Source organism: Macaca fascicularis, chromosome 11 (assembly GCF_037993035.2).
Source record: "Macaca fascicularis isolate 582-1 chromosome 11, T2T-MFA8v1.1".
Lineage (NCBI taxonomy): Eukaryota > Metazoa > Chordata > Mammalia > Primates > Cercopithecidae > Macaca > Macaca fascicularis.
This window is the reverse complement of record NC_088385.1, coordinates 130,864,330-130,885,167: the sequence shown is the minus strand read 5'-3', so window position 1 is coordinate 130,885,167 and position 20,838 is coordinate 130,864,330. Positions and strand designations below refer to the sequence as shown.

At 45.2% G+C, this 20,838-nt stretch overlaps 1 protein-coding gene and 1 pseudogene across 1 annotated transcript in view; one reads left to right on the top strand and one right to left on the bottom strand.

The window, feature by feature from the left end:
* ATP6V0A2 (ATPase H+ transporting V0 subunit a2) overlaps nt 1-20,838 on the bottom strand; it is a 53,742-nt gene that overhangs the window by 20,758 nt on the left and 12,146 nt on the right. The window contains exons 3-9 of the mRNA XM_045366203.3: nt 16,603-16,700; nt 14,288-14,425; nt 12,195-12,283; nt 10,576-10,702; nt 3,638-3,720; nt 2,526-2,619; nt 898-1,110 (exon numbers count right to left, since the gene is read on the bottom strand). Of these exons, the coding sequence (XP_045222138.1) occupies nt 898-1,110; nt 2,526-2,619; nt 3,638-3,720; nt 10,576-10,702; nt 12,195-12,283; nt 14,288-14,425; nt 16,603-16,700 (842 nt within the window). The remainder of the gene's footprint in view (nt 1-897; nt 1,111-2,525; nt 2,620-3,637; nt 3,721-10,575; nt 10,703-12,194; nt 12,284-14,287; nt 14,426-16,602; nt 16,701-20,838) is intronic.
* LOC102127510 (large ribosomal subunit protein eL27-like) lies at nt 17,456-17,852 on the top strand (annotated as a pseudogene).

Sequence of the window (20,838 nt, the reverse complement as noted above, 5' to 3'; positions counted from 1 at the left end):
TCAAAAAAAAAAAAAAAAAAAAAAAAAATAATATCTACTCATATCTGCTTATCTATGGTTAAGAAACTCAAAGAACTAACAGAACTGAAGTAATGGTTATCTTTGAGTGGAGGAAGTGGACAAGTAAGGCTATGGGGTGGGAGGAAGCCACTGAACTGTGTCTGGAAGCCACTGAACTGTGTCTTTCATACTCTTTTATTTCTTTTCACTTTTAAACCATGTGAATGAATTACTTACTCAAAAGAGCAATGTAAAAACACATGTACACACATACACCTTTGAATGAGCAGCTCACCATAATTTCAGTTCCAAAACAGAGCCAAGGCTGGGCACAGTGGCTCACACCTGTAATCCCAGCACTTTGGGAGACTGAGGCAGGAGGATCCCTTGGGGCCAGAAGTTTGAGACCAGCCTCGGCAACAGAGTAAAACCCCATCTCTATTTTAATTTTTTAAATTAATATTTAAAAAAAAACAAGGCCAGGCGTGGTGGCTCACACCTGTAATCCCAGCATTCTGGGAGGCCGAGGCGGGTGAATCATGAGGTCAGGAGATCAAGACCATCCTGGCTAACACAGTGAAACCCTGTCTCTACTAAAAATACAAAACATTAGCCGGCTGTGGTGGTCGGCACCTGTAATCCCAGCTCCTTGGGAGGCTGAGGCAGGAGAATGGCATGAACCTGGGGGGCGGAGCTTACAGTGAGCTGAGATGGTGCCACTGCACTCCTGCCTGGGCAACGGAGTGAGACTGTCTCAAAAAAAAAAAAAAAAAAAGAAGAGTCAACACAGTGCATTCTCATTACTCTATGAAATTCTCCCTTCTTTTTTTTCTCGGAATTTATCAGTTCCATCAGTCTCTCTTCTATTCCTGGCAGAGGAGAGGAAGGCAGCCTTACCGAGCCCTCCTCCAGCGCCCGGCGCAGGTCCTGCAGATCCGCCTCGGGACACCAGACCTCGGCAATGAGGCACTTGTTGGTCACATCAAAGCTGCACATGTTCAGCATGTGGTAGATGGCCTTCATTTTCTTCACCTGGATCACACGGCTGTAGACAGACTCGGCAGCTTTACATAGCACTTGCCTCAAATAGTCCTCGGTTTTGTGCAGTACCTAGGGAAGAACAACAGTGGAATGGGCATGTTTTGGTTTTTGTCCACCTGGCACCCGACTTCCTTTAGAGGACTTTCGCCCCATTGACAGAGGATCATTCCAGGCATCTGCCTATCCTGGTGGCAGCTAAGGGAGCCGTTCCTTCCTTCTCCTCCCTGCCCCTAGTACCACTCGGAGGTGGGCAGAAAAATCTAAGCTCAGTCAATCAGATGCCCTATTTTGGGAGGTTGCCTCTGGAGAACATGACCCCAGGGCACAGGAAATGGTGAGACGTCATCGTCACTGCAGCAGCGTGGTGGTCTACCAGGGTCCAGCAAGCTCCCCGGGTTCCTACCCATTCCCAAGCTTGGCCTCGCCCCATCAACCCTGTGAGCCACCAATGCCCATCCCACCCTGCCAAGAAATCCTCTCTCGCTTAACTGAGTCAGAAGGACACTTCTTGCCAACAAGAATCCTCACTGTCATCAGGAGAAAAATGAATTTAAATCCTGCTGGTAAAATAATGCCCTCACCATGTTAACTGGGGCTGGCTTGTCTTGGGTGATCAAGAATTACAATCCAGACCGGGGCAGTGGCTCACGCCTGTAATTCCAGCACTCCGGGAGGCCGAGGCAGGTGCATCACGAGGTCAGGAGATCGAGACCATCCTGGCCAACATGATGAAACCCCATCTCTACTAAAAATACAAAAAAATTAGCAGGGATTGGTGGCACATGCCTGTAATCCCAGCTCGGGAGGCTGAGGCAGGAGAATTGCTTGAACCCGGGAGGCAGAGATTGCAGTGAGCTGAGATGGCACCACAGCATTCCAGCCTGGCAACAGGGCATGATTCCACCTCAAAAAAAAAAAGGATTACAAGAATTACAATCCAGGCTGAGTGTGGTGGCGCACGCCTGTAATCCCAGCACTTTGGGAGGCTGAGGTGGGCGAATCATTTGAGGTCAGGAATTTGAGACGAGCCTGGGCAACGTGGTGACACTCTATCTCTACTAAAAATACCACAATTGGCCAGGCATGGTGGTGTATGCCTGTAATCCCGGCTACTCGGGAGGCTGAGGCAGAGATTGCTTGAACCCAGGAAGCAGAGGTTGCAGTGAGCTAAGATTACGCCACTGCACTCAAAGGCTGGGCAACAGAGCGAGACCGTCTCAAAAAGAAAAAAGAATTACCATCCAACATATCAAAGGTGACCACAGAATATTTGTTTAAAGCCATGTCATTACTACTCAGGTTCCTAACATGTTGCTAAAATAAAACTTCCATGGGGAGGAGGGAGGGAAGCAACATTCCAATCTCACTAGAACATCTTGATTTGTCTATGACCGATATTATCTATGTTAAAAAAACAGAGAAAATGTATGTGTAAATGTTTGGCAGCCCTCAGATAAGGAGGCATCCGCTCCCGGCTTACTCACAGTGTAGAGATCTTGAATGCGGGTGTTCAGCCCCTCCTGGATCTCCCTCCGCTCCTCGGCTGTGTTTGGATAGGGGTACACATGGCAGTGGTAACTGGAAGACAGAGTTGAACACACTCTCACATCTGTCAGCACTAGAACTAAACGCATTCACCTCCCTGGCACATCTTCTGGCAAAACGAAATGAAAGCAGTCATTTGGGAGACACGGGTGCAGACGCAGGCATCCGGCCTTGGTCAGGCCGTGCATACAGATGCTCAACAACCACCTGCTGAGTGAGACAAATTTAGCAAACTCCCTGTTGGATCCAAATTCCACTCCTGCCCTCAATGATTCCTGGCAGCTCATTCCCAATTCCAGCTTCCTAAAATTCAACAATATCCTTGGGCTTGGAATCACTGAACAGGTTTAAACACAAACACAAAGACACACACAGACACACACACAGACACACAGACACACACACACACACACACACACACACACACAAACAAAGGAGAAAAGAGCTCTGGCTTCCTAGCATTTGCCTTTGACAGAGTCTGCAGTCTCCCTGGCTCCTCTCAGGGCCACTCGGCACCCAGACTGCATGGGGGAATGCCAAGCTGTGTCCCCAAACTGCAGTCATTCCCAGACCACCTTCATATGTTAACACCATACTTTTATTTTTCTTTAAGTTCTGCCTCTGAAAAATTAAATACCTATTCTAGCCTTATCCTAAGCAACAATATCTGTGAAATCATGGGTTTGCTGAGCGCGGTATAGTTTTTTAATCGATAGTAAAACAAATATCTGTCTATGAAAATAAAAGGCTTATCCAGGGGACACCTGAAATTACTTTCTATTCCACCAATTGAGAACCAAATTCTAGTAAATAGAAAACGCCCAAACCCCCCTCCACCCTGCAAGAAACAAGGCAAGCTGAGTTCTCCATTGGTGGAAGAAAGCAAAGAGAGATGACAAATTAAATGTTTAAGAACTTGGCAGTGCAGCAAAGAAATCATATAACAAAAACTAGCAGCCACTCTATTTCTGACTCCAGAGGGATGTTGAAGGAAAACTTGAGGTGGCTGAATATAAAGACATAAATTAAATGAAATGTTTCTTTTTCTTACCAATCACAAATCTTCTTAACCTTGTGGCCAATCTGCTCTCCCCAAAAGGATATTAAAAAGACATACCATTTTATGACTTCCCCCTACAAAGAATGAATAAGGGTAAGTGTTACTTCTGTGTGTAGAACTTCTAGAACTTTGGCAGCTCAAACACTGTCAAAGCGTTCATTCATTAATTCAAAACAGTCAATCCTCCTTATTTGAGGATTCTGTAATTACAAATTCACCTACTTGTAATAACAGCCCCAAATCAATCCACAGAGCACTTTCAGTCATGTGCACAGCAGCCAAAAATTTTAGGAACCCAGGTTCCCAGGTAAAGTCCAACAAGGTGACGCCCTCCCTTCCCATCTCCGCTTTCAGACTATCACCAAGCGTCCTTTTCAGAGTCTGTTTGGTGTCATGTTTTTCACACTTCTGTGTTTTTTTTGGTGATTTCACAGTATAAAGAGCCCCAAGTGTAGGGCTGAGGTGTAGTCTGGTGTCCTGTGTCGCAGGAAGTCAGGGACCCTGAACGGAGGGACCAGCTGGAACCGCGACAGAACAACATAAATTGTGAAGATTTCATGGACATTTATCAGTTCCCAAAAGTAATACTTTTATAATTTCTTACACCTGTCTTTACTGCAATCTCTGAACATACATTGTGAATATTTCATGGACATTTATCACTTCCCTAATAACGCTCTTATAATTTCTTATGCCTGTCTTTACTTTAATCTCTTAATCCTGTTATCTTCGTAAGCTGAGAATGTACGTCACCTCAGGAACACTATTGTACAAATTGATTGTAAAATGTGTGTTTGAACAATATGAAATCAGTGCACCTTGAAAAAGAATAGAACAACAGCGATTTTCAGGGAACAAGGGAAGATAACCATAAGGTCTGACAGCCTGTGGGATCGGGCAGAATAGAGCCATATTTTTCTTCTTGCAGAGAGCCTATAAACAGATGTGCAAGTAAGAGAGATATCGCTGAATTCTTTTTCCAGCAAGGAATACCCTGGGGAAGGAATGCATTCCTGGCGGGAGGTCTGTAAATGGCAGCTCTGGGAGTGTATGTCTTATCCGGTTGAGATAAGGACTGAAATACACCCTGGTCTCCTGCAGTACCCTCAGGCTTATTAGGGTGGGGGAAATATCCCACCCTGGTAAATTTGAGGTCAGACCGGTTCTCTGCTTTCAAACCCTGTTTTCTATTGTTTAAGATGTTTATCATGACAATACGTACACAGCCAAACATAGACCCTCATCAGTAATTCTAATTTTGCCCTTTGACTTGTGATCTTTGCTTTGCCCTTTGCCTTGTGATCTTCACTGCCCTTTAAAGCCTGTGATCTTTGGGACCTACTCCCTGTTCATACACCCCCACCCCCTTTTAAAGTCCTTAATAAAAACTGCTGGTTTTGCAGCTTAGGGGCATCATGGACCTGCCAATATGTGATGTCACCCCCGGCGGCCCAGCTGTAAAATTCCTCTCTTTGTACTCTTTCTCTTTGTTTCTCAGACCGGCCGACACTTAGGGAAAATAGAAAGGACCTACGTTGAAATATTGAGGGCTGGTTCCCCCAACAGTCCTGAGCACAAGATGGCTGCAATGTGCCTGACGGAGATGTAGCATGTGTTAGGGACACTTCATTCAGGTTCGAGTCACAGAGCTGCTGGCTGGGAGCTCAATGTAAATGACTCAACTCCTGTATTTCCCCTAGGAGCAGTGAGTTTTTCTATAGCTGATAATTTAGAGATTTCAGTGACTTTTTTTTTTTTTTTTGAGACAGAGTTTCTCTCTTGTTACCCAGGCCAGAGTACAACGGCACAATCTCGGCCCACCGCAACCTCCACCTCCTGGGTTCAAGCGATTCTCATGCCTCTGCCTCCCGAGTAGTTGAGATTACAGGCATGCGCCACCACACCCGGTTAATTTTGTATTTTTAGTATAGATGGGGTTTCTCCTTGTTGGTCAGGCTGGTCTCGAACTCCTGACCTCAGGTGATCCGCTCGCCTCGGCCTCTGAAAGTGTTGGGATTACAGGCATGAGCCACTGTGCTCGGCCCTCAGTGACTTTATGAAGCAAAACTACTGTAAATAATAAGAATCACCCTGCATTTACAAATATCCGACAAAGCAGAATTCTATAAAAACTGAATAGGTTTTTAGCCTATTTGCCAGACACTATTATAGGTGCTAAGGATATAGCAGTGAAGAAAACTGACAAAAATCCCTGACGTGGGAGGGGAAGGGAACTTAAACTTATATTCAACTTGACAGCAAAAGAAACAAAGAAAGTACGCCGGGTAGAGATAAGTGATATAAACAACAGATGCAGGATGAAGAGAGGGGAGAGAGGGCAGGCTTGGGCACTGTGATCTCACATAGGACGGGCAAGGAAGATCTCCCCGAGAAGGTGACATCTGAGCAATAAAGAAATGCAGGTGAGCTTCAAGTCAGGGTAAATGGAAAAAAAATTGCAGGAGGTGAGGACGCGAGCCCCATGGTCGCTGGGAGAAGAGACTTCCAAGCAGAGGCGAAGCACACACAGAAGCACAGTCGGGAGACTTGAGGAGGCCAGCATCGCCGGGGAGAGACAGAGTGACACCAGCTCAGGTACGACGAGGGCCACAGGCCCACTGTGCGGCTCCACAGGGCTTAGCTGAGGAAGACAGGAAGCCCCTGGAGGGTCGTGAGTATAGGAATGAAATGATCTGACTGTGGTTTCCTGGGGATCATTCTGGATGCCAGGAGAAGAGACCAGGCTGAGGCAGAGGCAGGAGCAGGAGCCCAGTCAGGCGAGGCAGGTGCGGGACGAGGCCTGGACCAGGAGGGAGGGAGAGCAAGGAGGCAGTCGGACTCTCTATTTAGAAGACATGGCCACCAGATCTGCTGAGGGATTCAAGTCAGATGTGAGAAACAGAGAAGAGTGGGGAGAAACCCAGGGCTTTCAGCCTGGACAGTTAGATCAATGGGTCTGGAAGGGCAGGTTTGGGAAGAAAGATCAGATGTTCAGTTTTAGGCAAAAGCAGAAACAGTCTTCCAGATACTTAAACGGAGATATGAAGTAGACGGACATAAAAGTCTAGTATTCTGGGGACAGGTCCAAGCTAGGGATATATACATTTGAGGCATGGTATTTAAAATCATAAAATTATATGAGATCCCTAAAGGCAGAAATAAGAGAGAAGCTGTCCAAAAATTGAGCCCTGGGCCCAGGGAACAGGAGCACAGACTGGGGAGCTACAGCATAGCATGGGCAGGCGGTGGTGGGAGGGAGGGGATGGCAGGAGGAGGAGATGGAGGATGTGGCTGGAAGAATGAATACAATGAATAAATGATGTCAGTTAATGGAGCCACCCACTAGACACGTTGAGGATAATGGAAGCCGACTTCACAGTGTCAGAAAAGAGTTAGAACCAGGAAAAAGAGGCTGGGAACGGTAATCCCAACACTTCAGGGGGCCAAGGCAGGAGGATCGTTTCAGCCCAGGCCTGTAATCTCAACACTTTGCGGGGCAGAGGCAGGAGGATCATTTCAGCCCAGGAGTTCAAGACCAGCCTGGGCAACATGGTAGTGTGTCAACGAACACAACCACTTAAGGCACAAGGCAGAAGTGGTGCCACACACAACAGAAAAATACAAACTATACAACCAAAGAAAGCGCCCATGTCTAGCTTTGATGTAGAGAGAATGGTCAGCATTTAGAAATGACACCAATGGGGGAAAATGGCTAAAAATAGCCTGTAAGGACTGTAATGACTTCAAGAGGGTCAGACACTGAACCCAAAAGACACTAAACCTGACACTATAAACAAATCCTAGAACCTGAGTAAAAGTTACCAAATAAAATACCCCTATCTTACCCAGAAAAAGACTGAAAGAACATACACTTGCCATGTTAACAGTGGCTCAGAATAGGAGATTGCAAGTGACTTCTTTTTCTTCTTGTTTTCTACACTGTTCCCAATTTTCTATAATGGACATGCATTTTCTTTATAACCGTGGGGATGGGGATCGTATTTTCAAGATATTCTCTGTATTCCTTCACAGATGTTTACTGCCCTTTAACATATTCCATAAAAATTTGGCATAAAGGCCAGGTGTGGTGGCTCATGCCTGTAATCCCAGCACTTTGGAAGGTCAAGGTGGGTGGATCACCTGAGGTCGGGAGTTCCAGACTAGCCTGACCAACATGGAGAAACCCCGTCTCTACTAAAAACACAACATTAGCTGGGCGTGGTGGCACATGCCTATAATCCCAGCTACTAGGGAGGCTGAGGCAGGAGAATTGCTTGAACCTGGGAGGCGGAGGTTGTGGTGAGCCGAGATCGTGCCATTGCACTCCAGCCTGGGCAACAAGAGTGAAACTCCATCTCAAAAAAAAAAAAAAAAAATTCGGCATAAGAAGCCAGGCACGGTGGCTCACGCCTATAATCCCAGCACTTTTTGAGAGGCAAAAGCAGGCAATTGCTTGAGGTCAGGAGTTCGAGGCCAGCCTGGCCAACATGGTAAAACCCCGTCTCTATTAAAAATACAAAAATTAGCTGGGCGTGGTGGCGGGTACCTATAGTCCCAGCTGCTCAGGAGGCTGAGGCAGGAGAATCACTTGAACCCGGGAGGTGGAGGTTGCAGACTCATAAGAGAACTTACAAATTCTATTAAAAAAATTTTTGAGTAAATGCTCTGCATGAGAATTACTGATATTGTCTCTTAATAAGGAAAAAACTCAAAAAATATGTAAATGCTACTTCGGAACAGTTTTGATCTTAGTTTTAATCAGCTTGAAATAAAAAAGTCATCAAGGTCACAACTGAAGGATAATTAACAGATGGCCACTGGCAGTTACAAAAGTCACAAACAAGTAGAAAATATTACAAGTGTGTGGTGAATGAAGGGCTTGACTGATGAGATTTCAAACGGATTAGATTTTTATTTTAGAAAACCAAAAATAAATCACAGGCTGGGCGTGGTGGCTCATGCCTATAATCTCAGCACTTTGAGAAGCCAAGGAGGGTGGATCACTTGAGGTCAGGAGTTCAAGACCTAACTCCTGATGGTGTTTCAATATGGTGAAACCCCATCTCTACTAAAAATAAAAAAATTAGCCAGGTATGGCGGTCTACACCGATGTAGTCCTAGCTACTCGGGAGGCTGAGACAGGAGAATTGCTTGAACCCGGGAGGTAGAGGTTGCAGTGAGCTGAGATCATGCTACTGCACTCCAGCCTGGGTGACAGAGTGAGACTCCGTCTAAGAAAGTAAAAATAAATAAATAAATAAATAAATAAAAGCCAAATTTCTCTTTATTATGGGATGTATATTAATCTGGCAGCCAAAATTCCTGAGGCCAACCTAGAAAAAAAATAAGAACCTTTCCTCAAAATTAAGAAAACCAAGTTCCTTTTCCCCCTTTAGTAGACCAGCAGTTCATCCTCGTTTAAAGCAACAGTTCTCTTTACTGTGAAGTCTAAAAACAGAGATACCTTAAGGGTGACTATGACTCTGTCTCTCCCGCTGCCTCCATCCTCCCTTCTGAACCATTCAGCCCCACCGCTGTTAGGTGTGTACATGGGGATGGATGGAAGGTGGGAGAGTAACTGGCCCACAGCAGTAAATGTATATGTGCATGTGCTCTGTGTCCCCAAGCTACCTCTGACAGAGCCAAGGAAAAGCAACCCCTCAATACCAATGGGCACACCCAGAAGCCACATCTTCGCTTCAAAATACCAAGACGCACTCAAAAAAAAAAGCCTCCTTGAAGAAACAGCTGATTCCAGAGCCGTGTGGGAGGAATTGCAACATGCATCTGGACATCCTGTTATACAAACAAGTGCTCAAAAAGTGATGGGAACGTGTAAAATGGATATAAAGGCCAGCCTGAATGGATTCCAACTGGCCAAATCTAGGAGAATGTGAATATCAAAATAAATAATTAAAGGAACAGGAACCTATCAAATAAAATAGGAAATAAACGAGGACGCTGAAAACCTGATGACGAATGGGATATTTACAGTTTCAAACACAAAAAAGGAGTCACTTCACAGCAAAGCCTAGAGAGGAGTGCCTTCATCAAGTGATCAAAGTGACCACGACCAGTAACGGAACAAACAGAAATGTGTGGCACCTGACAGTGCAATGAGAAGAACACAGCCTCACGTCAGCAGCGCTCCTGCCAGAGGCATGTGACCTGAACAGAATCATGAGAAGACACCTGGGAAACCCAAACCCAGAGACACGCTACCAAAACAACTTGTAATATTTTAAAATGTCAAGGTCACAAAAGCCAAGGAAAGTCTGAGACACTGTCCCAGAATAAAGGAGACCAGAGAGACAGGACAGGCCTGGCACGGTGGCTCGTGCCTGTAATCCCAACACTTTGGGACGCCAAGGCAGGAGGATGGCTCGAGACCAGTCTGGGCAGCATAGTAAGATCCCCATCGCTATCAAAAAAAAAAAAAAAAAAGCCAGGTGAGGAGGCTCACACCTGTAATCCCAATACTTTGGGAGGCTTTGAGAGGCCTGGGTGGGAGGATCGCTTGAGGCCAGGAGTTTGAGACCAGCCTAGGCAACACAGCGAGACCCCATCTCCTTAAAAAAAAAAAAAGTTTAAAAAAAGAGAGAGATATGACAACTAAATCCAACATGCGATGCTAAATTACATTCTTTGCTTTGACAATACTAGGACAACTGGTGAAACCTGAATGAGATTCAAGGCTCAGGATGTAGTAATGCATCTACATTCATTTCCTGACTGATGGTCATGTGATGGCAATGTAAGATGACGTCCCTGATTTCAGGAACTACACACACTACACATGGTTGAGGAGATAAGGTATCAGGTTAACATCTTCTTATCAAATGGTTCAGGAGAAAAACATTCTTTCTACCACATCTCCAACTCTGCTGTTAGTCCATCATTGCTAAAAGGTGATGGTGACATTTACTCACTGTTTCAGGGTCTTCGAGGGATTCATCCAGTTCTGCATAGGACACAATGGTGTACCCTTTGCAGACTCTCCACAACATTTTTTCAAACGCTTCCACTTTTCCTTGGTTAATTAGGCCAGACACAAATCTGTGAGACAATAAAGTCGACCTGTAGTCAACTGAAAGCAATAAATGTTATCAAACTACATTAAGGGTGATGAAGACTTCATTTCTACCAATGGTGAAGACATCCTGAGAGCCCTCCAACTGCAAAACATCTCAGATGCCGGGTAGAATATTTCTGAAACTTCTTTTTAAAGGTACAGATGAGCTTGTAACAAAGAGAAATTCTTGGCCGGGCGCAGCGGCTCATGCCTGTAATCCCAGCACTTTGGGAGGCCGAGGCGGGTGGATCACAAGGTCAAGAGTTCAAGACCGGCCTGGTCAAGATGGTGAAACTCTGTCTCTACTAAAAATACAAAAATTAGCCGGGCATGATGGTGGGCACCTGTAATCCCAGCTACTCGGGAGGCTGAGGCAGGAGAATCACTTGAACCCGGGAGGCGGAGGTTGCTAGAGTGTCACTGCACTCTAGCCTAGGCGACAGAGCAAGATTCCGTCTCAAAAAAAAAAGAGAGAAATTCTTGGAATCCAAAGGGAAAACAGGACCTCACAGCTGTCCTGATTCTTACACTGAATGCAGTATCTTAAGGCCTTGAGTTTAAGGCCAGCATGGGACACAGAAGCCAGGCACTGCATCTGGATAAGGTGAGCAGATATAACTGACTCCCCTCTCCGGCTGGGACTGCTTCCATGCACAAAAGCTACACCTTCAGCGAAGAGGTGGACCAGAAAAAACCCACCTTGCAAAGGAGCCTGGAGCCTGCATGTAAACTTGTTTATTTCCGTTTTGGTTCTAGATGGAGGGAGAAGTTTTCCCTAAGACTTTATAACCACAGGTTAAAATTCACTCAGGTTTGAGGCTTAAATTCACATTCCTGGCACAGTCAAAAATCAAATCAACAAAAAGTCCCAATGCTGAGAAAAATATAAATGATTCCAGGTTGACAGAGCACTCCCAGGTACCTGACAAATGTCAAAACGAATTCTCTCTGGAGGAAAACATCCTCAAACTAAATCTCACTGAATTCCTTCAGATCAGGAACTGTGAAATACGAGCTTATAATAACTTTAAAAATCACAAATCACATGAGGAAACAAATTACCATTAGTTTCAGTAGGCAGAAACAATAAACAGCAGAAGGAGATCTTTAAAGTATGATTAATAAAAAAAACTAACCAACTCGGTTTAGCCACCAAGTTTCTACTAGACAGGATTTGATGCCTGAATGACCAATTGTTTCAGGTTTATAGAACTAACACTGAATGACATAAATGTTGTTTCTTTCCAGCTCATTATACCAAAAGAATAAATTTCCATTGAATTAAGTAAAAAAGTCAATACAGTTGAGTAATTCAGCTCAGCAAGTATAGGAATACAGTGTTTTATTAAATAAATATTCACTCTTTCATTCAACCTTAGGCTTTAAAATGGTCTCCATTCATCCCTTCTATGGAATTCATCTGGCTTTCACAAGAAGGGCAGTATGAAGCCTGACACCCCAGGCCTTGTCACCTACCCCAGTTTTGCTCCCAGCCTCTGCATACAGCTGTAATCCAACAAAGAATCACTCTCTAAGGAAGGGAATTCTTCGTAAGTGGGTTCAAACTAGAAAGAAACATATGAAACCAAATGTGTCTCATTAAAAGTGATACTTTATTTCTCATGTCAAATTTTCAAACAAGTTTATAGGGCATCCTAACTAACTACTTAGATCTGGGTGCAAAACCTTCTAAGGTAACTTAGATCTGTAACTCAATTCTCATAAATGAAAACCTAACTTCCCCATTCCTTATTTGTAAGCCACTTGAAGACATTTACATAAAAGACAGTTATAATCTAATTCATTGCCTTCATCCATGATAGAATAACTTTATCAAAGATCACTATTATATCAAGTGAAACTAAGTTTGGGACAGATGCACTTGTCTCTTCTATATTGAGCTCTGTAAGGTACTACTACATGACTATTCTTTATTCTTATAATTTTTTTTTTTTTTTATACACAGCGTACAGGATCTCACTCTGTTGCCCAGGCTGGAGTTCTGAGTTCTGTGGCACAATCATAGCTTACTGCAGCCTCAAACTTCTGGGCTCAAATGATCCTCTCACCTCAGCCTCCCTGGTAGCTAGGACTACAAGTTTGCACCACCACGCTCAGCTAATTTTTATTTTTTGTATAGACAAGGTCTCATATTAATTCTCACTATATTCAGGCTGGTCTTGAACTCCTGGGCTCAAGCCATCCTCTGGCTTTGGCCTCCCAAAGTGCTGGGATTACAGGTGTTAGCCACTGCGTCTGACCTATTCTTAGAAATTATAGATTATTCTTTTACTTCCTTTACTTAGCAATTTGGAAAAACTAAATTTTAGAGTTCAACATCCTTCATTCAATTTTTTTCCCATGCTCATAAAAATTTTTTTCAACCACAAACTTAACCTTTTATAAATATTTAGTATTATACTTGCTTAAAACAACCAACACAGGAAATGGCTCTTAAAACTTTATTTAAAGTCATATAATCCAACTGAAAAATAAAACCAAGCTTTAAATTTAATCTCTTTTTTTTTTTTTTTTTTTTTTTTGAGACGGAGTCTCACGCTGTTGCCCAGGCTGGAGTGCAGTGGCGCGATCTCGGCTCACTGCAAGCTCCGCCTCCTGGGTTCACGCCATTCTCCTGCCTCAGCCTCCTGAGTAGCTAGGACTACAGGCGCCCGCCACCGCGCCCAGCTAATTTTTTGTATTTTTAGTAGAGACGGGGTTTCACTGTGGTCTCGATCTCCTGACCTTGTGATCCGCCCGCCTCCGCCTCCCAAAGTGCTGGGATTACAGGCTTGAGCCACCGCGCCCGGCCTTTTTTTTTTTTTTTGAGACGGAGTCTCGCTCTGTCGCCCAGGTTGGAGTGCAGTGGCCGGATCTCAGCTCACTGCAAGCTCCACCTCCCAGGTTTACGCCATTCTCCTGCCTCAGCCTCCTGAGTAGCTGGGACTACAGGCGCCCGCCACCTCGCCCGGCTAGTTTTTTGTATTTTTAGTAGAGACGGGGTTTCACCGTGTTAGCCAGGATGGTCTCGATCTCCTGACCTCGTGATCTGCCCGTCTCGGCCTCCCAAAGTGCTGGGATTACAGGCTTGAGCCACCGCGCCCGGCCTAAATTTAATCTCTTAAGTCTGGGCATGGTGGCTCACTCCTGTAATCCCAGCACTTTGGGAGGCCGAGGAAGGCAGATCAACTGAGGTCAGGCATTCGACACCAGCCTGGCCAACATGGTGAAACCCAATCTCTACTAAAAATACAAAAAATTACAGGCACGGTGGCAGGCACCTGTAATCCCAGCTACTCGGGAGGCTGAGGCAGGAGAATGGCGTGAACCCGGGAGGCAGAGGGTGCAGTGAGCCGAGATCCCGCCACTGCCCTCCAGCCTGGGCAACAACAGAAAAATTCTGTCTCAAAAACAAAACATAAAGTTAACTAACTAACTAAATAAATCAATAAATAAATTTAATCTCTTTAAAAAAGCAACATATCTACATAAACTAATAGCAAAATACATAGCCTGTGGGAATGAGATTTTTATAAAATAATTGTATTTCCTCACAAGCTGTTCAGTACCTCAACGTTGCGTTTCACAAAGGTTTGTGTCACTCTCAGCATGTGAGTGTACTCAATCAGTTCCAGCAAGTTTTTCCTCAGTTTCTCCTTGTTCTTAGTGACTTCTCTCAGTTCAACCTCGAGCTTCTGCAACTGCTCCTAAAACAAAATAATGGTTACTTAAGCGAGCGGATTACTTCCAAGTGTGATTCCAATAATCTTCATATAGTATAACAGAAACAGTGGCGGTTTTTTTGTTGTTTTGTTTTTGTTTTTGTTTTTGAGATGGAGTCTCCCTCTGTCACCCAGGCTGGAGTGCAGTGGCACGATCTTGGCTCACTGCAATCTCCACCTTCTGGGATCAAGCGATTCTCCTGCCTCAGCCTTCCCGAGGAGCTGTGACTACAGTTGCACACCACCACGCCTGGCTAATTTTTTTTGTATTTTCAGTAGAGACGAGGTTTCACTATGTTGGCCAGGCTGGTCTCAAACTCTTGACCTCAGGTAATCCACCAACCTCAGCCTCCCTGCCTCTAGTAAAAATACAAAAAAATTAGCTGGGCGTGGTGGCATATGCCTGTAATCCCAGCTACACAGGAGGCTGAGGCAGGAGAATCACTTGAACCGAGGAGAAGGAGGTTGCAGTGAGACGAGATGGTGCCACTGCACTCCAGCTTGGGTGATAGAGCAAGACTCCGTCTCAAAATAAATAAATAAATAGGCCCATTTATTGTTTCATACTAATTCTGGTAATTTCTGTGAAATTCACGCCACATATGAGCGAAAACATTCTGGAGGCTGTGATGAGCATGAGACCCCCAAGACTGGCCCTCTTCTCTAACCACAGGCGCTATCATTTCTCTCGGATTTCCTTTGTCTGCTTATCCATATCACACATCAAAGACTCTTCCTCTTTAAGTCTACATTTCCTTTCTTTGCAACACAGAATATGTTTAGATAATCTTTTCTAACATATTTTCCTAGCATATGAGTCTATAGACTCACATTTACACAATTAATTGAGGATAAAAATTCCTGAGAATCGGCCAGGCGCGGTAGCCCACGCCTGTAATCCCAGCATTTTGGGAGGCCAAGGGGGGTGGATCACGAGGTTGGGAGTTCAAGACCAGTCTGGCCAAGATGGTGAAACCCCGTCTCTACTAAAAATACAAAAATTAGCCGGGCGTGGTAGTGCATGCCTATAATCCCAGCTACTCGGGAGGCTGAGGCAGGAGAATTGCTTGAACCCGGGAGGTGGAGGCTGCAGTGAGCCAATGTTGTACCACTGCATGCACTCTAGCCTGGGCAACAGAGCAAGACTCCGTCTCAAAAAGAAAAAAAAAATTCATGAGAATCTTTAATAATTAGTTACATACTAAACATCCTTAAAAATACTTAAGTATTAAAACAACAGAAGCAAAAATCTGTAAAGCAAATCACTGAGTCAATCAAAACTTATATTCAAACAAATCACTTAACATACTATATTCAATACTTCTGCTTTGCCTTGCAAACACTGTACACAGTCATCACTATGTTTGTAATTGTATCACAAGCGACCCATCGAACAGGCCAAGCCAGATGACTGCTGTTACTCATGTGGTTGGAGAGTTCTCTCTGGAGTCTCCTGCACCAAGTGCTGAAAGACATCCTCCCAGATAAACACAGAGGAGCCAGCTACCGAATGGTGTCAGGTACACAATGACAATTGTTTTAGAAGAGTCATCAAGAGCTCCGGCCTACTTCACAGGGTGAGGAACCAATTCACGGAGGATATTAATGAACAGAACAGGTGAGTGTTCTCACCAGGGACACGTGTATCCCCAGCACACCAGCCAGCGAACTCAGGGTGACACAACGCTGCTTGCGGCCCACCCGAGACAAGCCACAGACTGCATACCAGCTTCCAAAATTTACAGAGGAAGGGCCAGGGTAAATGCGGGAGGACTGTGAAGGCACACCACCGAAGCCTCAATTCCTTGCACAAGAAGAGGCAGCTAAGGCATGGGTGACCCTGGGATGAGCTTTCTGAAACAGTACAGGATCATCAACCAGGCTTGCTGGCCTGATTCTTGTTGCCTCTGTTCACCACCAGCTGGAAAGGAAGCATATGCCTTACACGGCAAAAGAAAACTGAATTACCATTAAAACTCATCACAGATAATCTATTACTGAGGGTTAATCATAATAGTGGTCTTTAATATCTCTGCCTAGAGAGATCACCATCTTCCGTGGTTTTGAGAAGAAAGGCAGAAAAGCATTAGACAACATGAAATAAGTAAGTAAGCAGCCCCTGAGATCAACAGCTGCAAACAGCTTTGTCAGAAGCAAGTTACCTGCATTTCTAGAACCTGTTTCAGGGGTGGCGCAGGAGGGCTGGTCTCTCCTTCAGGAAGGGGAATATCAGCTCTATTAATTTCCTGAACCAAATACACTGTGAAAATAAAAGTTAAACAATTAGATACTAAAATACATTTCAGTCAGAAATGTATTCAGTACTATAATGTATTCAGTACTATAATACATTTCAGTCAGAAACATTTTAAAGCCCAACCTTTCCCAAGCCATCTAAAAATCAATGTCTAAATGCACAAAAATCTTGCTTGTTCCAACTGACTTATTGGTCACTTTTTGCAACCTCGTTTCCAAAAATAATGCTGCCTAGAGAGATCTGCATGCAGTGACAAAATAAACAACAACGTCTTCTGTTTCTTAGTGACTTAACAAATAAATAAATAGAATGAACAACAACCTGGATAAACCTTTTCTGAAATTCCACCCCATTTTTTTCATTTCTAATATTCTAGTTAAAGAACTTTTGAGTCACAGTCGTCTCCACATGTGCAGAATGAAGCAGAGGTTAGGGGTACGCTTGGAAGTGCAGGAATAACCCAAGTAATAGACCTACAATACCCCTACGGGAGCTGGCAACGTAATTTCTCTGCAGATGTCCTCAGAAAGAGATCGGCATCCATCAGTCCATCAAGAAAATCACAACTACTACCAGGAAACCCACCCAGCACCAAGAGCCAGGCTCTCTTGCAGCTCTCAGTCAGCCCTGAGGCTATGGCTGAGGACAACCTGCACTGCTTCACCACTGAAGTTAAAAACTAGATTCAGAAGCTTGGCTGGGTCTTGCAGTCGCTGCCATCGGCAGTCTGGGGGGCAAGTGTCAGGGTGGCCCTAGAAATGCGCAAGTTCATGAAACCTGGGAAAGTGGTGCCAGTCGTGGCTGGACACTACTCTGGACACAAAGCCAATCCTCATGAAGAACACTGATGATGGCACCTCAGACTGCCCCTGCAGCCACACTCTGGTGGCAAAAATAGACCATTATCCCCACAGTGACAGCTGCCATGGGCAAGAAGATCGCCAAGTGGTCAAAGGTCAGGTCTTTTGTGAAGGTTTATAACTATAATGACCTCATGCCCACAAAGTACCCTGTGGCGATCCCCTTGGACAAAACCATCAGGTCTTCAGAGACCCTGCCCTTAAATGCAAGGCCCAATGGGAGGCCAAGGTCAAGTTCAAAGAGTGGTACAAGACTGGCAAGAACAAGTGGTTCTTCCAGAAGCTGTGGTTTTAGATGTTTTTTGTTTCAGTCATTAAAAATAAAAAATAAAAAAAACTAGATTCATGAAACTACACCAGCCAAAATTAACTACTTTGTTCGGTTTATGTTTTCAATTCCATGAAGCATTCCTTTCCTTAGCCTAAAAGTCACAATACCTGTTAGTCATTATCAGGCCTAATATTTAGAAGTGTTACTAACTGGTTTACAAAGGGAGAGAGGCAGGTAAAGAAGGAAGGAAGAAAAACAAAAAGAAAAGAAACTGTCTTACCAAGATAGCAAAGGAAGCACTGGGCTTAAGAGGTTTCTAGAAATGAATGCAAATTGTTTTAACCAATTTATACTTCTGTCAGGCCTCTGAACCCAAGCTAAGCCATCATATCCCCTGTGACCTGCACGTATACATCCAGATGGCCTGAAGCAACTGAAGATCCACAAAAGAAGTGAACATAGCCTTAACTGATGACATTCATAAACCACCACTGTGATTTGTTTCTGCCGCACCCTGACAAATGTACTTTGTAATCTCCCCTACCCTTAAGAAGGTTCTTTGTAATTCTCTCGACCCTTGAGAATGTACTTTGTGAGATCCACCCCCTGCCCACAAAACATTGCTCCTAACTCCACCGCCTATCCCAAAACCTATAAGAACTAACGATAATCCCACCACGCTTGCTGACTCTCTTTTCGGACTCAACCCACCTGCGCCCAGGTGAAACAAACAGCCTTGTTGCTCACACAAAGCCTGTTTGGTGGTCTCTTCACACGGCTGCATGAGACATGGTGCGGAAGACCTGGGTCAGAGGGACTTCTTCGGGAGACCAGTCCCCTGTCCTCGCCCTCACTCTGTGAGGAGATCCACCTACGACCTCGGGTCCTCACACTAACCAGCCCAAGGAACCGCTCACCAATTTCAAATTGGGTAAGTGGTCTTTTCACTCTCTTCTCCAGCCTTTCTCGCTACCCTTCAGTCTCCCTCTGTCACTACACTTCAATCTCCCTGTCTTTCCAATTCCAGTTCTTTTTCCTCTCTAGTAGAGACAAAAGAGACACATTTTATCCGTGGACCCAAAACTCCAGCGCCGGTCACGGACTCGGGAAGGCAGCCTTCCCTTGGTGTTTAATCATTGCGGGGACGCCTGCCTGATTATTCACCCACACTCCACTGGTGCCTGATCTCCGCGGGGACGCCTGCCTTGGTCATTCACCCACATTCCTTTGGTGGCAAGTCAATTGCGGGGACGCCTGCTTTGGCTGCTCACCCACATTGCAGCCCAGGGCTGCTCCCCACTCCCTTCTCCGTGTCTCTACCCTTCTTTTTAAACTTACCTCCTTCACTGTGGGCAACCTTCCACCCTCCATTCCTCCTCCTTCTCCCTTAACCTGTGTTCTCAAGAACTTAAAACCTCTTCAACTCTCACCTGACCTAAAATCTAAGGGTTTTATTTTCTTCTGCAACACCGCATGGCCCCAGTACAAACTCGACAGTAGTTCCAAGTGGCCAGAGAATGGCACTTTCGATTTGTCTATCCTACAAGATCTGGATAATTTTTGTCAAAAAATGGGCAAATGGTCTTAGGTGCCTGACGTCCAGGCATTCTTTTACGCATTGGTCCCTCCCTAGTCTCCGCTCCCAGTGAGACTCGTCCCAAATATTTCTTCTTTCTCTCCTGGTCTGTTCTTCAGTCTCCACCCCAAGCACTGAGTCCTCTGAATCCTTCTTTTCTATGAACTCATCTGACCTCTCCCCTTCTCCCCAGGCTGCTCCTCGCCAGGCCCAGCCAGGTCCCAATTCTTCCTCAGCCTCTGCTCCCCCACCCTATAATCCTTCTATCACCTCCCCTCCTCACACCTGGTCCGGTTTACAGTTTCGTTCTGCGACTAGCTCTTCCCCACCTGCCCAACAATTTCCTCTTAGAGAGGTGGCTGGAGCTGAAGGCACAGTCAAGGTACATGTGCCTTTTTCTCTATCAGACCTTCCCCAAATCAGCCAGTGTTTAGGCTCTTTCTCATCAGACCCCACTAAATATAAACAGGAATTCCGATATCTAACTCTGTCCTACAATTTAACCTGGAGTGACTTTAATGTCATCCTAACTTCTACCCTCTCCCCAGATGAACGGGGGAGCCCAATCTCATGCTGATAACCGCCGGCTTCATGAGCCAGACCTCCAGGAAGGCATTAGAGCAGTTCCCTGAAAAGATTCCCAATGAAACTATCAGGCAGATTCCCCAGGTATAGCTAGGCAAGATTACATGGTTTCCTGCCTAGTTTAAGGGCTTAAAAAGGCAGCTTACAAAGCTTTTAATTATGACAAACTTAAAGAAACTACCCAAGGTAAAGACGAAAACCCAGCCCAGTTCATGGCCCGCTTAGCAGCAACCCTTAGACACTTCACCACCCTAGACCCAGAGGGGCCAGAAGGCCGCCTTATTCTTAATGCGCATTTTATCACCCAGTCAGTTCCTGACATTAGAAAAAAGCTTCAAAAATTGGAATCCGGCCCTCAAACCCCACAACAGGAATTAATCAACCTCGCCTTCAAGGTGTACAATAATGGAGAGGAGGCAGCCAGACAGCAATGCATTTCTGAGTTACAGCTACTTGCCTCTGCTGTAAGACAACCCACAACCACGTCTTCAACATACAAGAACTTCAGAACATCCAAGCCACAGCTCCCAGGGGCTCCTTCAAAACATCCCTGTGGACCTTGCTTCAAATGCCAAAAGCCTGGCCACTGGGCCTCAGAAGGCCCGCAGCCCAGGATTCCTCCTAAGCTGTGCCCTGTCTGTGCCGGCCCCCACTGCAGGTCAGACTGTCTGACTCACATCACCGCCACTCCTAAAGCCCCTGGAGCCCAAACCCAGCGTTCCTTGACTGACTCCTTCCCAGATCTCCTCGGCTTGGCAGCTCAAGACTGACGTTGCCTGATTGCCTCGGAAGCCCCCCACCGAGCTTCGGGTAACTCTTACAGTGGAGGGTAAGTCCGTCCCCTGTTTA